The 20,054-nt window shown below is 39.0% G+C and overlaps 1 protein-coding gene and 1 long non-coding RNA gene across 6 annotated transcripts in view; one reads left to right on the top strand and one right to left on the bottom strand.

Annotated features, from left to right (window-relative positions):
* The first annotated feature begins 76 nt into the window (after nt 1-76).
* Nucleotides 77-19,896, top strand: LOC110835093 (uncharacterized). The gene is made up of 2 exons (XR_015536626.1): nt 77-832; nt 14,729-19,896. It is a non-coding gene; the product is annotated as an uncharacterized LOC110835093 (long non-coding RNA).
* The window catches only part of Dhc62B (Dynein heavy chain at 62B), an 80,760-nt gene continuing 62,719 nt past the window's right edge, over nt 2,014-20,054 (bottom strand). For all 5 annotated transcript variants that reach the window (XM_087354236.1, XM_087354237.1, XM_022074947.2 and 2 more), the window contains 13 exons: nt 19,687-19,846; nt 18,022-18,227; nt 16,797-16,937; nt 15,829-15,980; nt 13,904-14,055; nt 13,168-13,389; nt 11,953-12,132; nt 9,623-9,901; nt 8,685-8,921; nt 6,406-6,588; nt 5,174-5,482; nt 4,053-4,282; nt 2,014-2,542 (listed from right to left, as the gene is read on the bottom strand). In XM_087354236.1, the coding sequence (XP_087210362.1) occupies nt 2,284-2,542; nt 4,053-4,282; nt 5,174-5,482; nt 6,406-6,588; nt 8,685-8,921; nt 9,623-9,901; nt 11,953-12,132; nt 13,168-13,389; nt 13,904-14,055; nt 15,829-15,980; nt 16,797-16,937; nt 18,022-18,227; nt 19,687-19,846 (2,710 nt within the window). In that variant the 3' untranslated portion in view covers nt 2,014-2,283. The remainder of the gene's footprint in view (nt 2,543-4,052; nt 4,283-5,173; nt 5,483-6,405; nt 6,589-8,684; nt 8,922-9,622; nt 9,902-11,952; nt 12,133-13,167; nt 13,390-13,903; nt 14,056-15,828; nt 15,981-16,796; nt 16,938-18,021; nt 18,228-19,686; nt 19,847-20,054) is intronic.

Raw genomic sequence — 20,054 nt, 5'->3', positions numbered from 1 at the left:
ACACAACCATACAAAATAACAACACCAGAAATTGATATTATTTTGGACAGTAAGCATATAGTGTATCAATAAAATATTATTATTATTCCATAATGTCAATTGATGTTTTAAAGGTAATTAAGGTTTAAAGAAAAAATGGCGTTTAGTTTAGGTTATTGTAGTTGGTCTATATTGTGCAGGATGGACAATTTAAAATCCAACTCACCGAAAATCGCTTACTACACAACAAAGATGAAATCAAAAGTAGGTTCAGCCTCGTGTAATAGACTCTCCCAAACTACTCCGTGATTAGTTGCTAGGCCGTTGTTCACACCACTTACACAAAAGCTGTGCAGATACGAACATGGTGTATTCACGAGAAGGGCGTGTGGTCCGTTCGCTTCGTGATGCTTTGGGTGACAAGTTGAGTAGTTGACGTGGTTGAGGTACTTTTTGTGGTGTACGTGAATGGTCACTACAAGGCACATTGAGGTAAATTTTTAGTTTGCATTTTCAGGCAGTAATCAGTATCGAAAATTGTGAGTCACATACGTATACTAATAACACAAGTGCCAATGTTGCTTTTGTCGCTCAGAGGGGTACTGGGATACTGGGAACGATCCGTCCTTCAAGTGCCTGATCACTGCGGGTCTCAACTTTTCGTTGGCTTGATCTATGGACATTTCGGTAGGACTCCTTGGACGAGGGATCGGTTCGTCGCAAGGCCTCTACCTGTACACAGGACAGCACAACACAGAAAAACATCATGGCTTGAGTGGGATTCGAACCCACGGTCCCAGCGACACAAGGCCCATGCCTCAGACCGCGCGGCCACTGCGGACCCCTCAGAGGGGTAGGTACATTAAATAACAACTTCTCCAAATACTAAAACAATCACATGAAGGATTTTCAAAACAATACTATGGATGCACAACTCTTGGACATGGTTATTGGAACATAATCAGCGATAGAACAAATGCAAAACACATCACTTGCAAAATCAATGAACATTCAATACAAATGAACTTTGTACACAGTGGGCAATACTGTGTTAGATGAGCTGTTAACCCCCTTACCACGTGAAAATATCTCAAGCAAAACAACACACCATGCATTATGGAAATTAAAAAACACAGTTTGTATGACATGATCTTCACCACACCAATATCAGCATATAATGATTACAGCAACAAACCCTGAAGACTTTCATTCCACATAACATACTTTCTCCAGTGGTTCTCGAGTCGAATCATCTGGACAGTCATACCCCGCCCGTAATGCATTCTCAATAGTCCAGTGGTTCACAATGATCACAGTGATCATCAGAATTTAAAGATCATTCATGATGATGTTCTACTGGGCTGTGACACCATGAAGGTTGATCCCAGTGTTTTGAGAAAACACTTTGTCTCCACTGGTTGCCTGTTGCAGGAGTTTGTGTTTAGGACTAGAACCACACGCATGTTTCAAGAGAAATCTGGCTAGCTGTAGCGTGTTAAACGCTGTTCCAGTGCAGAAAGACATTTTTGAAAGGTGAGAGTGAATATGTATATGTGTGATCATTCAGTCATGACATCACCACAAGCGGGCAATGCAGGAGGCATTGAGGGGACTGACGGGTGGCCAGCACCCACAGTAGTTGAATCCTATGATAATAATACTTAGACAAGGTTCAGCTTCAAAGGGTTAATGTGGGAAGTGTAATCATTTCATTCCAAGCTACAAAAAAAAAGCTAGTCTCAAATTTTTATGTATACTCCGTACAGAAGCTGGCAGAACTTCTTGCGATGTAAATCGGCGGAATAATTCCACGAGTCAGATGTGAAGACGATCAAGCGCATAGTGAATGGTCGAGTAAGTCTTCCTTAATGGACTTTATGAATAATAATATGACAACTTTAATTATGTAAATGGTCACTTCAAACTACATGAATAAACATTTCAAACAATTTTGTGAAGTATGCGTTACCTCTAGCATATCACACCAGGTCTTCATTTTCAAGTAATATTCCACACTGTACTGAGATACATGAACTGACAAAAATTTCATTTATTTTAACAGAAGCAATACAGTCACTCCTTACGAGCATGAACGAGATGTTTCATAAGCAAAATTCAGCGGCCATGTCTCTTCTGATTCTCTACTAGGTGGCTCTAGGGGAGAAATCAGGATTGAGTACAAATTTTGCAGAGGCAGTGGGCTCGTCACTCACTACTGATAAATGAACACTTAGACCAAGAAACCTCCGAATGGAGGCGGCAAAGACCCACACTGTGTTGTAGAGCCAAGGAAGAAGAATACAGTCACTCATTAAGCTGGCATAGTAGCGCAACTCCACGTTTGATCCAGTGGGATGGAGATTCCTCAGTGTTCAAGAGTATGGCCAAAACAAAATTAGTGGAATGGCCAGTGGTGGTCAGAATTCCATGACGTTCTGATGTCGTATACAATGGGCAGACATAGCGTTTTCCAACTCTCAGCACAGACTTGTCTGTGGGCTTCAACCAGATGACTGGCATCTCATCCCAAACAACTCTGGGGTGAGATTCACACAAGTGTGAACTGAAATTAAAAGAAAATTTAATAATACCTCTGAAAAATATGGAAAATTATAAGGGATGCATGAGAGAAGTAAGAAATGAACACCAATTTCTTGTGGAAAACGTGAAGGGAACAGAAAACCTGGGACACCCAGGCACACATTGAAGGATAATATTAAAATGAATCTTAGATAAATAGAGGATGGTATTAGATTTTGGGTTTCATAAAAGGCAGAAACTTAATTGGATGGCTTAGCAACTATCAGATTCTCATAAGGACTGATAGAGTTAGTTTCTTTCTTAGACTATTTAATCAACTCAGAAGTTATTCAAGGTAATAAGAGATAACAGGAATAGTTACAGATGCTGATAAATTGTTTCAAGTCATGAGGCATTATCACAGCATCCTGGAGTTAACAGATGATAATTCTGGGGAACATCATGCGCCACAAAAGATGCAGAAATGCACATATAGCAGACATTTGTACTCATTATGACCAGTCCAATATTATGCATCATTCATGGATTTATTTTTAATAAAAAGGAATAGATTAGAATCACTGGCCTAAGCAGACTGAAGGAAATGAGTTTCTGGCGAGAGAATGAAATGGGGTGCCCTTTACATAGCAATATTCAGTAAACGAATTTGCGTTAACTCTTTGCTGAGTATATGTTTACATTTACACGAATATGAACGTGATGATGGACCATATAAATTATGAAAGACTCTCAGGCTATAAGCCACATCAGGTGGCTGAAAGGCGAACAAACCATGTATTCTGCCGTTTCCAGAACAATCTCTGTTCTCATCCTCAGGGCTGCTGGGCAACCAGTCCGTTCCTTTGTTGTGTGCTAACTGATGGGAACTCCCATCAGCTAGCTGGTTACCCAGCAGCCCTGAGGATGAGAACAGAGATTAATCTCAAAACATTGTCAGAAAATATGGTTTATTCACCTTTCAGCACCTGACACGGCTTGTAGCCCAAGAGTCTTTCATCACCTTCAGTCGCCGCGAAAGCTTCACTTTATACAAATAAATTATAATTATAACCGTACATTGTGCACAGATAAAAGGTGCACGTGTTTCAGTACTCTTGTCAATACTTGTGGAAAACCATGGTCTTCTGAGTTGTGACGATGAGTCTTGCAGGTGGTTAGCAACATCCTGAAAGATTGTTTCAACTCCACCTTCCAGGTGAAGTGATTCAGGATCGGGATGTGAGATGTTTCTATAGGCAGGCCAATGGGAGAGATGACAGACATCTCACATCCTAGTCGTAGATTCACTTCACCCTGGGTATCCACCTACAAGACCACATGGACCCAAAACCCTTGAAATCACAACAGACATCTTCACTACTATGAGAACCTTAAAACTTGTAACTTCCGGAAAAGTCCAGCTCCTGAGGGATTCATGGGTGGAAAGGAATTGTACCAAACAAAGACTTAATTTGGAAGTTACTTCACTGCAAAAGTTTTGGTAACAAATTGAATATGCACGGAGTCCAAAAATGTTTACGCCGTATACTTACGCTCTTCTGTCCCATCGAGCACCTTCAAGAAATAAGCCATTTACATACACGCCATCATTAGGTGAACTCGATACTGATTCAACAGACAGGATTTCAAAATCAAACTGAAGATGATATATAGATACTGAGTGCTTTCTAGCATAGTTCTGCATTGCTCCAGCGAGAAACGCTTGAGTGAAGAAGAATCCTGACAGCCAGAAGCAATGTGGCTTCCCACGAATGGCCCATGCCTAGAAAAGAAAACAGTTCAACTCTTATTGTTGTTTTTAAATTTATATTCTCATCATTAAGCACAGCATCAATCTCAGGGCAGTTCTTGTTGGGATTTTTGCCAGACGGAGTGGTAACTGGGGCAGGTTTTCTCCCAGTACTTACGTTCTCCCGTGAATAACAATTCCACTATATTCAGCGTTCTTCTGTAAACCATCCCTCAGATTTACATCATATATCACACACATTAGCTCCTGTCACAGAGTTATTTGTTTTAATATAAAATAATGTCAAACACTTAATCCTGATTGTGTAAATATTTGGTTTGAAAAAGGTTAAGAGGGTTAAATATCAGATGTAACACATTCACTCCCAAGAACTCTGCTGCTGGCTTATATTTCAATCCAATCATCTTTAGCAGTACACTGATGTTTTGTAGTATTACATGGTAAAAAATAATTAATGGCAAATGATCTATATACATGTAAGGAATCACAGAATGTAGCCCCACCCACCAGCATCTAACATGGAAAGATAACTACATCCTCACAGTGAAATTCTGTCTGACCTAGGTCAGATATAGAAGTCTGGACATAATTTTCCCAAGATACTTCCACTGTATGTGAGTTGTCTGGAAGCCAAGCCTCTCCTTCTGTCTCTGACTTCTTCTAACAGCTCCTCCTTAAATGTTTCCTGCATTCTTCCTTCCTTCTGTGAGACGTCTTTCCTAACGTGTTTTCCCCATCTTGATCTTGTCTCCCTCTTGGACAGTTTACTTTTACATTCTGGACACAGTATCAGTAACCAACCAAATTTGGATATGGGAGTGAACATTTTAATAAATATCTTACTCCGAAGACTGTAAGAACCGAACGAGTAAATGTGACTGATACGGACATGTAGTTCCTCACCTCCAGAAACTTAATTCTCTCCAAGAAGTCAGCCACATAACTAGCCAGTGGCTTCAGGCTTGGGTACGAAACCTTTGTCCATGATTCTGGCACTTTACCGATCATCAGAGAACTGGAAATTGCTTCAAGGGCAGGTGACATTACTGCAAAACCTTTTATAGCTTTCATAAGTGCCTCTAAGTCACTGTACATTGTGGCTAACAATTTGTTGAAACGCCCCATTTCCTGAATTAGTACAGTGTTCATGGATTCTGTGTATGATACTGGAAACTTCTCCATTACCACTTCCAAATCAAAAGGAGCTGGAAGCTGAAAATAAAAACACATACAAGTACATGTCACAGATCTAAACATAGCAGTCTTGCTTTTAAGTATAGGCAGTAGAAATACATACAACAAAAATACATACTGTAAATGTATAGCACTATTTATTTATTTATTTAGTGTTCTGTCTGACGACAGGTCCATATGAACAGGATCCTTCCATCCTTTTCTCTTCTCGGACTGGGACCTGTTCATATACGTTCTTGGCAGATGATCCAGAAGTGGTTTGCCATTGCCTTCTTCTGTGTGTGAATGGAGTAATTGTTGGGATGCCACGGAGAAACCGGGAAAGCCCCCGTGTTGCCTAGACCACGGCCTTGCCCAACACAAGTTATAAATTCGGGCACCGCCGCGAATCGAACCCGAGACCCCAGGATTACAAGGCCAGCGTTCTAACCGCTAGACCACCGTGAGATGCTACCTCTTTCAGGTAAAGCTAACATCTGGCAGTCATAAAACATCCAAATTCAACTGCGTTACAACAGTAACAAATTATTCTACTGTACCGTCTGGACTTCTGACTTTCAGAATATGAGTTTCCAGCTTCTTTAGATGCTGAATCCAACCCAATTTGAGGCTTTGTTTAAAGTTTCATAACACAGAAACATTTTTACAGTGAAGATGGCTGCATTCTGGGTTGTAACGCCATGTAGTCTGGTAGAAGTTTACCGATGTTTCAGAGGTCCATGCTGCGATGATCGCCCTGATGATGGAGGCAGCAAAGCAGCACTGATGTGAAAACCTCAGATCCTACCTAATTTTTACTGAGAGTTGTTATAACCTCCGACAGTCTGTTGGCTACCTGTTTCCACTTATACAATATATTTTTAACATGGTGACAAGGGAACCACTTATCACAGATGAAAACTTCTGCTTTCCTTAAAACAGACGTTCTTTGGGTTACTCACTCTGTGTAAAATATCTTTTGTAATTTCATGTAGAAATGTTTCTGATTTTCCTCCTTTTGGAGCGACAACTCCATACACCAGAGAAACAGAATTGAGAAACTGATTTTTATATTGCAGATCCCTGTTAATCCTTGCATTTACGTGCAAGCCGCACACTTCCGGTGGGGGATCTGTGGGCAGTTCCTGTAAAAGTGAATTTCCAATGTTAAGATACCAAATTAATAATATAACCTCTCTGTAATGAAATTTAGCACATCTATATTTCAAATTTTATTACAAGGGAGTTAGAAGGTTTCTAAAATATTTGGTGAGTTTGCTAAAAGTAGTTATAAAATTATTTATACAACAGTTATAATATCATCAACTAGAACATAAAATGGAAGTTCTTATTCTTATATAATGTGTTCACTGATAAAGTTGAGGGTAGCTGTCACTTCCTGGCTTCAAACAGGAACTGCTGTTGCATAAGTAAGTTCACTGCATTGTTTTTAAGGAGAGAGACTTAAATCATACAGGAAAAACCTTGTAGTGCCTGACGGCGAGCGATGCAGTTCCAGCCAAAAAGTGATATCTGTGTTAAACTTTATCAAATAACACACTGTATAAAATTATATATGAAAGTCATATGAATCCTAATGTGACAATGTCTCTCCTGTCCTAGTCTGCCTTTTGGACCCAAAAAGGGGTCTTTCTGTTGGCTTGGACATTCATCCATCTGTCTCTCCTCCCAATCTCAACCCTGGCTCTGATAGGCCAATTCCTGTGACCTGATCCCAATATAAACCAGCTACTTCCTGGAATTTCTCACTTCAGCCCTAATGATAGAGGCAGCCGGCAACAAGCCAACATATATGCAAGGACACGAACAATAATTCAGTCGTGTCAAAACTTAATGTTCGGTAATTATTTCTTAAAATATTATTCAGTCGATCTTTGCCTCAGAGACTACTTGCACATCTTAAGACACAAATTTGTGAATGTCATCCATCACCTTCACAATTTTCTCATTGGCAACACTTGCACTAATTACTGTGTCCAACAATGACAGTGTCTTTTTTTTTATATCTTAATTGCGTCATGTTTGTTTTTTATTGATACAATATTTTTATTTTCCGTCTATACACAAACTTAAAATATTTTAATTTGCAGTTTACCGTCTCTTAATATCGGACGCACAACACATCAATTACAACCCGATATAAAACATCCAAGTACAACCTCCAAATCAAAAGGAAGAGACAAAAAACTTAAAATTAAACAAATTAAAATAATCAATAAACGCAACGCAAAATGTACAACAGTTTTTAAAATATATAAAAATTGATAGACCTGAAGATGATGTGATACACATTGAAACATGTCGTCGATACAAAAATTGTAACAAGATGCAGTGTCTACTGAGAATGTTATAATTTTAAATTAATTTTAAACAACATTATTTTAAGTTTGTGTATAGACGGAAAATAAAAATATTGTATTAATGACACTGTCATAAAAGCATCTTTCTGCAAACAGTAAATGACCAGCGCAGTAAACTTCTACACAGAAGATACTGTATAATAATTTTCAATTATTCACATTTAGGTATTTGCAGGGCTGGAATATATCTCTGTATTAGAAAATAATCATATTTTGAATTACAAAACCCACAGAAGTGCATATTTAAGGCTGGGCAATGATGTAACACTTAAAATCAGATGGTACTTTGAATTAACTGATACTGAATTAATAAGGCTTTACTGTATTAAGAGTTCTTGAGTCCCAATCATCAATTACGTGATAACCATAATTGCACTTCCCGGTAAGACACACAATGGCTTTAAAGGGGACATCTTGTTGCTCATTTAAGCATTGGGATTGGGCCAATGGCCCGTTCCAGACAGTTGCTCAAGGCAACTTGTCCTATTAGTCTCTTTAGTTCCTGCCAAGCCAGCTGCATCCACACAATTTCTACTCATTCCTTATTTGTCTGCTAGAGCCCTCTGGTAGCAAATCAGAAGAGATATGGGTGAGAAATGGCTGCTGAATTTTGCTTATGAAACATCCCATTCATGCTTGTAAGGTTGACTTTGGCCAGGTTTGAACCCACAAACCTTGGGTCCAGTGGCAAGCTTGCTACCGCTAGACCACCGAGGGAGATTGTTTTATATTAATTAAATATATGATTATGGGAAAAGGAAACAAAATGTTACATTTCCCATTCTAGAAACATTTTTGATGATAATATATTAGGAATAATAGCTTTAAAATGTGCTACATGAAGAATTTATTGCCCTCACCTTTATATGTTGGATGTAATGTCTGTACTCGTAGCGATCTGGGAGACCGTATGTTTCTCCTTCAGTGGAGAAGACATAATTATCATCAGTAATCAACTGACTACTGACAAAATCAGCAAGTACAGTACTGAGAGTTCTTTGGTCCCAATGATCAGCCACGCGACCGCCATAGTTACACTCCCCCGTGAGGTATGTGATGGCTTCAAACAGAATATCTTGTTTCTCATGAATGAACATCTAAAACAAAAGAAATACTGATTTATTTATATCAAATTTAATATAAGAATGCCAATGAAACAATGTGAAGTGGATTGAAAAACAAGGTTCTGCCAAATGTACAAACATTACTTAATCTTACAGTTCCTAGTTGTTTTTCACGCTCCAGCATGAGTGAAGAAAACCTTATGGGCCTGTACACGTCTGTCATATTTTCCTTACAATCTAGGTAACCCATGAGTTGGGTTCACTGTTGGATCACCAATATTCAACAACAGGAATTATGGCTATTGCAACCATGGTTTTCCCACCATTGATCATTCAAGGTCATATATATGAAATCATGCATACACCGCATGGAATGTAAGGCTTTAAGCTTCACGGTCATTTAAACGCACACTACTTTCACAGAGATACACAATTCAGACCTGTACTTACAAACATTTGCACTGCAACTCATTCACCACGGAACTAAATGCAGCCAACTACCAGTTTAAATAACAATATAAAGTAATATCTTCAACCAAAATTTCCTTACATCCCAACAGAGGCCACTGTTGGATTACTCTGTTGCAACAATAACAACCGAAGGTACTGCTGAATGATAAAAGTTGCAACTGGAACTGAGGTAACAAAAATCACCTAAAACCTCATCACAAGAATGACCTTGAATACCATCGTTCGACTTTTATTAATTAAGGATGACAACAATACTGACAAACCTGTAAGTGCTTGATGGATATGTTAATGTCTGATTCGTTAAAATCATATGGTGTGTTCCAACCAATGGAACCAAAGTTCCTTCTTTCTTGAACCACTGCATGGAAGAAGCAGAGGGCATAAAGCAGTCTGGTAAATGTCCTCTCCTTGCCCTCACAGCCATAAAAGAACTGAGGGTCTGTGATAGGATCTGAGAGATATGAGTGTAGGAGATTCTGCTTCAGACCTGCAGAGCACTCATTTGTCATCTTGATTCCAGACTGCAGAACTGAACTTGGGAACTGGAAAAAAACAAACGAGGCTGTGACTGAGAATGGCACATGACTTACGGCACTGACAAAGCACTGTTAAATCACGTTTATTTATCAATCTGTGTGTCTGTTGCATTTTGTCTGCACTATGAAGCAATCACTGTGTGCGCTGGAACCTGGGCAGTGGCACAAACAATACACACAACAGCTTTAGTCAAAATACTGAAGTGGGGTTTTGTTATTGAATAATATTTATCTGTGTCTAACGGTGTCTTGTCAATATTCCTGGTGAAGCCCACCCATGGAATTAACCTTTTTAAGTCCAAATTAAATGCTAACATATGATTATGAAGCAGCTAGAAATGTTTCAGACCTTTCAAATCTGACTGGATGAATATGGGGAAAAATTCTATATCTTCTGTACTATGTGACGTACTGCGTAGGTCAGTCAGTACAGTTACTGACTACTAACTGGATGACTGGGGTTCGATCCCTGATGGGGGCAGAGGGTATTTCCTCTAGCCTCTGCATCCAGACCGGCTTTCGGGCCCACCCAGCCTCCTATCCAGTGAGTACCGAACTCCTTTCCTGGGGGTAAAGCATGGCTGGAGCGTGATGCTGACCATTCACCCCCATCTAGTGCCAAGGTCAAGAATGAGTAGGAGCCATACCTCCTCTCCCCCCAAGCGCCTACATGGTGCACAGTGGGACAGCTCTCTATTTAGCACAGAGATATTATATAGAAACCATGTCAAAGAGCATGAAACATGTAATTTGTACATTAAAATTATAGTTGTCCTGCACAAAATGGATATAATTAAATTACTGATTCATTTACAATAGACTGCAATTTTTCCTCATTTATGTCAGTACAAGACACTCTATGATCCATTAATGGTTGAAAGATACATTCTATTTATGAATGAGCATGTACAGAACTGTACACACTGGCTCAAAGAATGTCTGACATGCCACACGCTGATATATGGCACGTACATTTCACTGTGACAAGGTCACTGTGCTTGGATCATTTATACAGAGAACTTGATGTGAATAATGTACAAACACAAAGATTGTGCATGCTCAAAAGATCGCAACAGGTACTACAGGACCCAAAATAAGCCATGTGACACTTACGAGTATAGATACTTTCAAAATTTTGCTTCAGTGTGTCACAGCCAATAACATGGTAGAATACACAGTAAGCAGTCACATTTTCTAGAGAGGTATTAGGTTCTTTCACTTTGATTTTGAAGAGCAGACCCTGCGCCATATCATACTTCATTTAGCGGCCCAATGCATTGAGTTCTTCGTTTCAAGTCTTCTGAACTGAGTGACCATATCAATTGTCTTCCACACACAATTCCCATGACTGTTATGTTCTAGTACCCAGAAGCATGAGGTGTCTCGTCGACTGCTCCTTAAATTTCCTATGGATCGCTGTCTCCATAGAAAGACGAGAGGATGATGACGGCACTACATGGATCAAGTCCGTGAGGCAGAAAACAACTTCTTTGTCCATTGCATGTCTGGTCCTTGTCTTAATACTGCAACTAATGGATATCTGGTCACTTCTGTTCACATAACCCACATGGGTATTGTAGTATTCGATGGCCAAAGGTTTCACAGTATTGCCAGATTAATCTCTAAAATTTCCTTCCTCTTCCCAGTATATTCACCTCTCATTTGTCCTTCAAAGACACAGCCTTTACTGCATCACCTGTCTTTATCTTCAGGTCCATTTGCCTGAAACTGGGTGATGTTCTCTCTGTCGCGGTGGAATCGCTGTAAAGTTCATATTGTCTATGCACAATGTGGGGCCCAATCCTTTCATATATCAGACAAGCTGCAGCACTGTGCCATGGGGAGGTGCTAAATTGGCCAGTGCAGACAAGTTCTTGCTGTTTACTGACCTACACATTTATGTTAAAAGTGTATCCTGTGTGCATTTTAATCCTTAATGGCTAACATAATTAATAGCAGGTTTGCTTCTATGTAAGAATGATTTCTATAAATATTAAAACTTCCCAGTCCACTGATATCAACAACAACAATCCTGTGAAACTTAAACCTTAAATCACCTTGTCAGACGGACAACTTGTAAGCCACAGCCTGAAGCTTATGTTCGTATTTCCTGTGTCCATCTTTTCCCAAATCTTTTCCAGTGTAGGCATCCAGGATGCAGCAAGATGGCAGTTTTGTAGACACACCCACTGCCCTTCTCTCTGGGCCCTTTCAATCATTGCTTGTGCAACTGGTCCCTGAAAACAACAACAAAACATCTTAAACCTTTTACCCCAAAGACCTAACTGGATCATGGAGAGTGAAGAAACAAAGTGAAGCATAAGATGTATGTACCTTGCAACCCACTATGCAGGTGCCATATGGCAAAAACATTATACAATAAACCTTAATTATATTTTAAACAATAATTTTGCCTGTTATTTTGTATGGGTGCGAAACATGGTCTCTCACTCTGATGGAGGAACACAGATTGCAGGTGTTTGAGAATTGGGTGTTGAGGAGGAAATTTGGACCTAAGAGAGAAGATGATGGGGCGTGGAGAAAACTGCATAATGATGAGCTTAAAAATCTGTACTCCTCCCCCAATATTGTCAGGGTGATTAAGTCGAGAAGAATGAGATGGGCTGGGCATGTAGCACGCATGGATGAGACAAGAGGTATGTACCGGTTATTGGTTGGGAAGCCTGAGGGGAAGAGACCACTGGGGAGACCTAAACGTAGATGGGAGGATAATCTCAGGCGGGATCTATGGGAGATAGGAGCTGAAGGAGACTGGATTTTGTTGGTCCAGGACAGGGTCCGGTGGAGGGCTTTGGTTAGTTCGGTCATGAACTTTCAGGTTCCCTAAGCCATCTAGTTAGTTAGTTATAGGTGTAAATCCTATCCAAAAACAAGTTTCAACAATTTACTTTTTTTCCTTTCATGAAGCAGAAGGTAATAAATTAATCCAATCGTGAGGCTCATAATTAAAAACGTTTGTGACTATGCAACAGAAGTTTTAATGGATATTTGGTTTAGAAGCAGGTGAACGCAACAGTTGAGAAGTAGGACAAAAAGGCAATTGCATGAAGAGATGAAAGAGGAACATGATTCAGAAAGAAGTACTGTTTCCTGACAGACATTTATCCTGAAGTCACCAAATGCCATATTTGAAGACAAAATGTTGGGAAACCTTCAGCATTCAATGTGGCTTATCCCTGAAGGTCACGTTATTCATTAAACTCCAGCTGAAAACCTAAGGACTATAAATAACCTTATTTCATTAAAATTACCTGTCCCTGTCCAAGGGATATGGACTGGAAACTTTCAGAATATCCCATTTTGTTAGCAAATGACATCAAGGTAGCCATGGGATCTGCTCCAGTTGACATTATGAATATCAGGGGGCAGAGGCAATTGGAATCATCATATGCTTTTGTAATATCAAAAGTTGGTGGAATCACATACTTTGTACCAAGTTCTACCTCAATGAACTTCTTAATGCATATGATTAACTGAAAGAGAGATACAGCCATCAGTTATAATTATCAACATACTTCCATTTTATTTCAAGAGTTTTTCACATTAGCATCTTGATGCATTATAAGGGTCTCTTGTTTATTTAGGTATAAGATTTGGTCCCTCAACTTAAGAAAATACACTCTACTCAACAGATGATTATATGTCTTATTAATTAATAAATTATGATGTTAAATTGTGTTTGTTTCCATGGAAAAATTATTTTCAGAAGTGTTAGGTTATGTGGAACAAAGATGATTCAAGCTATGTAAACTTTAGGGTCCTGTACCTTGCAGGTGTGTTTTATGTCTACATACTGACCAAAAGGGATGAATAAATAATTAAACTAACATTCTAACATTGTTTTATGGTGGCAATATCACACATTAATCCAGTCATTTCCAAAGTTCATACTGTGAGACATTTATCCTGTAACCTTCTGACTGGAGACCATAAAGTTTATAAAATCATTCTGGACTATTTACAATTAAATATTAGGACTGCACTAACCTTATCTGGATGGAAAAGTCTAACAATTATTAATTTCTGAAAACCAGACAGACATTTATTCCATGGATCTGGTAATTCAGCCTTATCTATGTCTGGGTAATCATAATACTGTTGCCATGCCTTTACTGCACTACTGAAACTCTCACGAAAACCTGTCAATACATTAAGTACAGTAAGTAACCATAATGCAGGAGATCTTTCACTCAGAATGATTATTACATAAAATCAATTGGCACAGTTTATTTGGAAACTCTGGTAGAAGGCTGAATGAAGCACACATGATTTTTTGTAACAACATTTGAACATGGCACATCATACTCGATAAGACCATGAATTACTGATTTACAAATTTAATCATTAGAAGCCAAATCTCTGAGATCTTTGAGAAACTGGGAAATAAATGTGGTTTATTTTATGAAACTTAATAGTTATAAAAATATGAAGAGGTGAGACCTACGCAGGGTGACGTGTGGTCAATGTTCAACCAAAGAATGAACTCCACTGTTTGTTTCTCAACAGAAATCCATTTTGCATCAAGATCTTTCCACCTCCATTTTACAAATTTCAAACTGCTGTATTTTTATTGCCTCTCAAGGATAATCAGAGCATGTTTGACAGTTGAACAGATTCTGGCATAGATTGTCTATTAAGCCATATTAAATACATTCTACTTTTTTCATATTTTAAGCAACCCAAGACTTAATTTCCATATGGGCCATGTTTTGTTGGCATGACTGTCAGAATGCGTTTATCAAGATTCATTGTAAATAGGATTTGAGGTTTTCATGGTCATGAGTACAAAGATGGCTGTCTTCTGTGTTGCAGATCCATGTAGTCTGGTAGAAGTTTATCAACATTTTGGATGTCCTTCCTGCCTCCATTCCTCATGATGACAACATGGCGCTACAACTCGGAAGACAAGCACCTTTGTCCATCACAAACTCTGAGCTGTCACTCCTCAATGGTTCAGTAATTGACTTAACAAATTCAAGACAGCAATAAACAAACTACAGAATGAATATAATTCTTCAACCTTTTCTCAAATCAAGCCACATGACAACAAATAACACTCGCACACTAACACCGTGGCTTTCCATGGCATAAAGTTCTAAGATCTGAAGGTGGGCATCCAATGAAACCTGAAATGGTTCCATTGGCTGGGTGCGAATGTTGAAAACAGGATGCGAAGTCAGAAGGTGACCACACTCACTGATGGTTGTATCTTTTTACAGAATTGGTCTGGTTATTTGTCAGACATCAAACAAGAAACAAATGATGAAAATGCATAACAAAGATTAACCTACAGATCACTATATGCCTACAGCAAGGAATTAAGGTTACAAGACATTTCACAGTCTGGTTTCTTAACAGTTTTACAATGTGAAAACACACAGTCATATTTCTTTTTTCATAATACTGTACAGCTGTGGTAGCTCAGTCAGTAGAGTGACTGGCTACAGACTGGACGACTGGGGTTTGATCCCCGACAAGGGGACAGGATCTTTCCTTTAGCCTCTGCGTCCAGACTGGGCAGCCAGGGCGTGATGCTGACCACTCACCCCATCTAGTGCCGAGGTCAAGAATGAGTAGGAGCTATACCTCCTCTCCCCACAAGCGCCTACATGGCCTTTAGTGGGACAGCTTTACTTTTTTTACTTTACTGTACATTGTTTAATTCAATGCCATCAATCTCATTACCATAAACTTTTTCTAAAGCTCAAGAGCAAGATTTCCACATATTCCTCACATTTGCATGACCACTCTGTTCAGATCATTTTGATTTAACTTAAATGTATGTGCTGATGTTGGCCTTTGGGTAGTAATGTAGGTAATTACCAACATTTTGGAGGAACATACTGCATCCTACCAACACCGACATTTTCACTGCTGTGAGAATTTAGATGTCATTAAATAGACATACTCACCTGAAAATGCAGGAAGATCATCCAGGTGACAGATTTCATCCCAAATCTTTCCAGTCAACCAACTGGGATCTGGGTTCGGAATTTCATTCTCTAAACCAACTCCTTCAGTGAGGAAGAACTTTAATTCGCTTTTATCAAGTTTTCCTGTAGATCTGGACATAAGAAGAAAAACTACAAATGTGTACATAGTGGCAATGAGAAATTCATAAAATACCTTTGGTTTAAAACCTTGAACGAAAGAGACAACTCTAAATGCCTAGGGTTAGATGCGTAGACAATAATAAAACTAACCTTAAGGAATTAGGTTGGAATGATTCAGGATATGAACCAATAGCAGGTTGCGCGAAGATGGTAAAAAAGCTTTGGGTTGAATAAAAATACCAGTAGCTTCTCAAGAAATGTCTCTGTTCTATGGAATTAGTCACACATTAATAGAACTACTTACATCATGATTGTTTCACAATCATACAAGACAACAGGCAGCCATACTTTTACCTGTTGTCTTGTATGGTTATGAAACATGGTCTCTTACCTTGCAGGAAGAACGTAGATTACAAGTGTTTGAAAATAAGGTGCTCAGGAAGATATTTGGACTTAGGAGGGATGAAATAAGGGAAATTTAGAATATTGCATGACGAGGAGCTGCGTGAATTGTACGGGTCACCTAGCATAGTGAGGGTAGTGAAATCTGGGAGGCTTCGATAGGCTGGACATGTAGCACACATGGGGGGGGGGGGGGGCAAGAGGTGCACACAGGATTTTGGTAGGGAATTCTTCTGGAAAACGACCACTGGGCAGACCAAGAAGGAGATCAGAGGATACCATCAAGATGGATCTTAGGGAGGTGGGCTGTGAGGATGGCAAATGGATGTAATTGGCTCAGGATCGTGGCTGGTGGTGGGATTTGGTGTTGAACCTGTGGGTTCTCCTACCAGGGGGTAAGTTAGTTAGTTAGTTAGTTTACTTACATCATGATGTTTGAACACAAGATGAATGAGAACAGCATCTTGTCTTTATCAAACAAGGAGCAGCACAAATTACAGTACAGATTATATGTGAAAGCATCACGTAGGAACTCCAAGCGTCTCTCCACCTGCCTTGATTTGTTACTGAAATAAATGGAAGTAATTATTCAACACAAAGATGTAATTATTTCACACCACCATTGGTAATGTGGTTAACCAAAATTATGGACCACTGCTTTTGAACTGTTTTGGTGGACATCATGCAGTCAGCATTGTCTGAGTGCTAGGATCATTTAGCAACAAGTAAAAGGCAACATTTCAGTTGTGGTCTTCTGGTGTGACAACGTACTCTTGCAAGTGGTTCAAAATGTTTAAGAGGAACCTGGTGGCTTTATCATCAAGGTAGAACATCTGTAATCTAAAACTTCATATCTGTGGAACTTCAGACCTTACAAGAAACATTTTGTTGGCAGCCATTTGTACTCAATTGGGGCACTATGTCCATCCCCTGTGTTTTCAAAAAGAACGCTGCTTCCGTCGTTAAGTTAGAAAGGGGGAGGGGCACCTACTCAGTTGGGTCCAGTAGAAAGAACTAACCTCAATTATTGGACCTTTATCTTAAAATTATGATCTTCCCTGTTGGTTGCGAACCTCCCTTTTGACAAGAGGACTGCATATTGGAGAAATTTCTAAACTGGTTTGGATGATGGGATTATTTAAACCTGCAATATAAGCCAATTCCTTGTATTTTATAAACCTACTGTTACTTTCAATTTCCAAAACCCTGGCTTCATTCAACCTTACTCTATGACTTTCATAGGCATGTTGGGCCAGATTTTTTTTTCAAGAAGACCCCTGAGATTGTGCCTATGCTCGCGAGTTGCACGGCTAGTGGTCCAGTGATTGACGTTAGCTCATTCTATCAGACCCAACTAAGTAGGAACCCTCTCCCCTTTTTTAACCTGAGAACGGAAGCAGATCCAGCTTCTGAAACGTAGTGTTCCTTTTAAAAATACAGACGATGCGCATAGCCCAAGAATTTAGTGATCCTATGTGGATTTATTAGCCACCGTAATATGATTTTGCCCAACTGTCTGCTGACAGGATACTAACATGTACTTAGTTATTTCTAGCCCGACCTTTCTACTAGATTCTAGTAAAAATTCCGTGTTCCTAAATCAGTATTATTAGACAAAACGACTTTAATGTTTCTGTGATACATACTCACCTTCCTTCGACTGAAGTAATGTACAAATTGATAAACCAGTCTAATGAGTATTGATACATGGGATTGAGATTTGGGAGGTCGGTGATGCAATAATATAGAATAGAGGAGTAGCAGGCAATTGGCTTGTAGCTGTGACGGAAAGTTTCAATATTCAGTGCAATTTCCTTAGCTGCTGAATCCTTCCTTGTGATATCGAGAGCCAGGAGCTATAAAAGCAGAACGCCAATAAATTATTCTTATTTCTAACTGAGTGTTATCACATTCTGAATATATATGTGGAAACGTGTTACAATAACAAAATAATCAACAGAGTAAAGCCTAACCCAGTACATGGGTTAAGTTCCTCAAGGAGAGTGTGTTGTGTAAATTTGCATTTGACAAACTTAATAACTTATGGGTTAAATGGGGACACATGAATGCGGTCGCATAGTCTAGATACATAAATGTTTGTAAACGTCAACTCACCCACCTCCTCGTCTTATAACCTCAAAACCCTCAACCCCTCTTTGCCTCTTGCAAACTTCACAATACCAGAAATGTCCTTCTGTGAGGGTTCAGGCTCTCATGGTGGCAGCCATGAAGATAGCCTTCTTCTGGGAAGTTGCACAATGTACTCTGACAGAAGTTCACTGATGTTTCAGAGGTGCATGCTGCCTCCATTATCAGGACTCATTATGGAGGCAGCAAGCACCTCTAAATCATGGGTAAACTCTTAGCAGACTACACGGCACAACATTCCAGATGACAGCCATCTTCTTTCTCATTGGTCGTAAATCCCTTACAGTCATTCATGATTTCTGGCCAGAAACAATCCCAGCATGCATTCGTACTACATGTGTTCACATCATCCCATGCCATGAAGTTCTTGATGTCGCATTCTTTCCAAAATTGCTCTAAGTTATCAAAAGCATCAGAGTTTATAGCTTGGACTGCACGCCTATAGGCATTTAAAATGCAATAAAACTGCATACTCATATATTAAAAATTTCCATATTTAGAATACAACTGTTCACATTTATTCCGGTGTGCATAAGGGCAAAACAAATTGCAATTCCATTACAGACACTGTTGGTGTCCGTGTGCCGTCAAGGCAAATAAGAGAATTTTCTACTTTTAGTGTGTGCAGTGCGCTTAGACATAGTCCTTCAGCCAGGTGTGTCATTGCTGCAAACGACGTATGTAAATTTTTGGACGTATTTGGCATAAACATTGTATCTTTTGAGGGCACTTTCTCATTAAGAGAAATGATCTAGAGAGTGGTCTAGATTGGTGATCTAGCTTGGTTATTTGTTTTAATTTTATTATTGCTTTTATTTTGTTTCCTTGTGTTGTTTTAGTATTTTTTTTAGTGTTTTACATTTTTATTAGTGTTTACATTGGTAGTTTATTTGTTTTTGTATCTAATTTGTATTTTTTGTTGTACTTTTGTATTAGTGTTTGCCTGTCATAGGCTCTTTGCTGTTAGCAAACACTCTAATAAAGGAATTGAATTGAATAATGCACAATCAACAAATGCTTGTTGGACAAGCGTTTACTGTAAACCATTAGTATTTTTATTCTTAATACAAATGATATGACAGTGCATTAAATAATAGTATTTACGGTAAAGTATCTGTTACATGTGGTACTTGTACGACTAAACTTCACCCAGCTTTATCAGCATACCTTCGATGAATCCAAAACTTCAATGGCAGATTCATCCTCCAAGATATTTCCCTTTGTCTGAGACAAAGTTATCAAGATGTTATCTTCAATTTCCTTCAGTGCTTTCTTGTTAGCAGCACTTTGAACAATAAGGTTTTTTCGTTTATCTTCAAGGTCAGGTCTGTAAAATGGAAAATCTTTATGGCAAGAAATAAAATAAATTGAAAAGGACTGAGCCAGCTGAAAATTTAGCTGATCTCCTGCAAAGACTGTTCTTCCTCCTCACAAGATTATTTCTATTCCTCACACTCCAACCAACTTCAACTAACAGTGACTCAGTCAATCAAGAAATATACAATTTCTAATTCCAACAATTTTATGTAAGGCAG

Source organism: Zootermopsis nevadensis, unplaced genomic scaffold (assembly GCF_977971745.1).
Source record: "Zootermopsis nevadensis isolate Lab colony 2312 unplaced genomic scaffold, Znev_1.0 Znev_ptg000023l, whole genome shotgun sequence".
Lineage (NCBI taxonomy): Eukaryota > Metazoa > Arthropoda > Insecta > Blattodea > Termopsidae > Zootermopsis > Zootermopsis nevadensis.
Note: the sequence above shows the minus strand (reverse complement) of the source record. Positions and strands in the feature narration are given on the sequence as shown.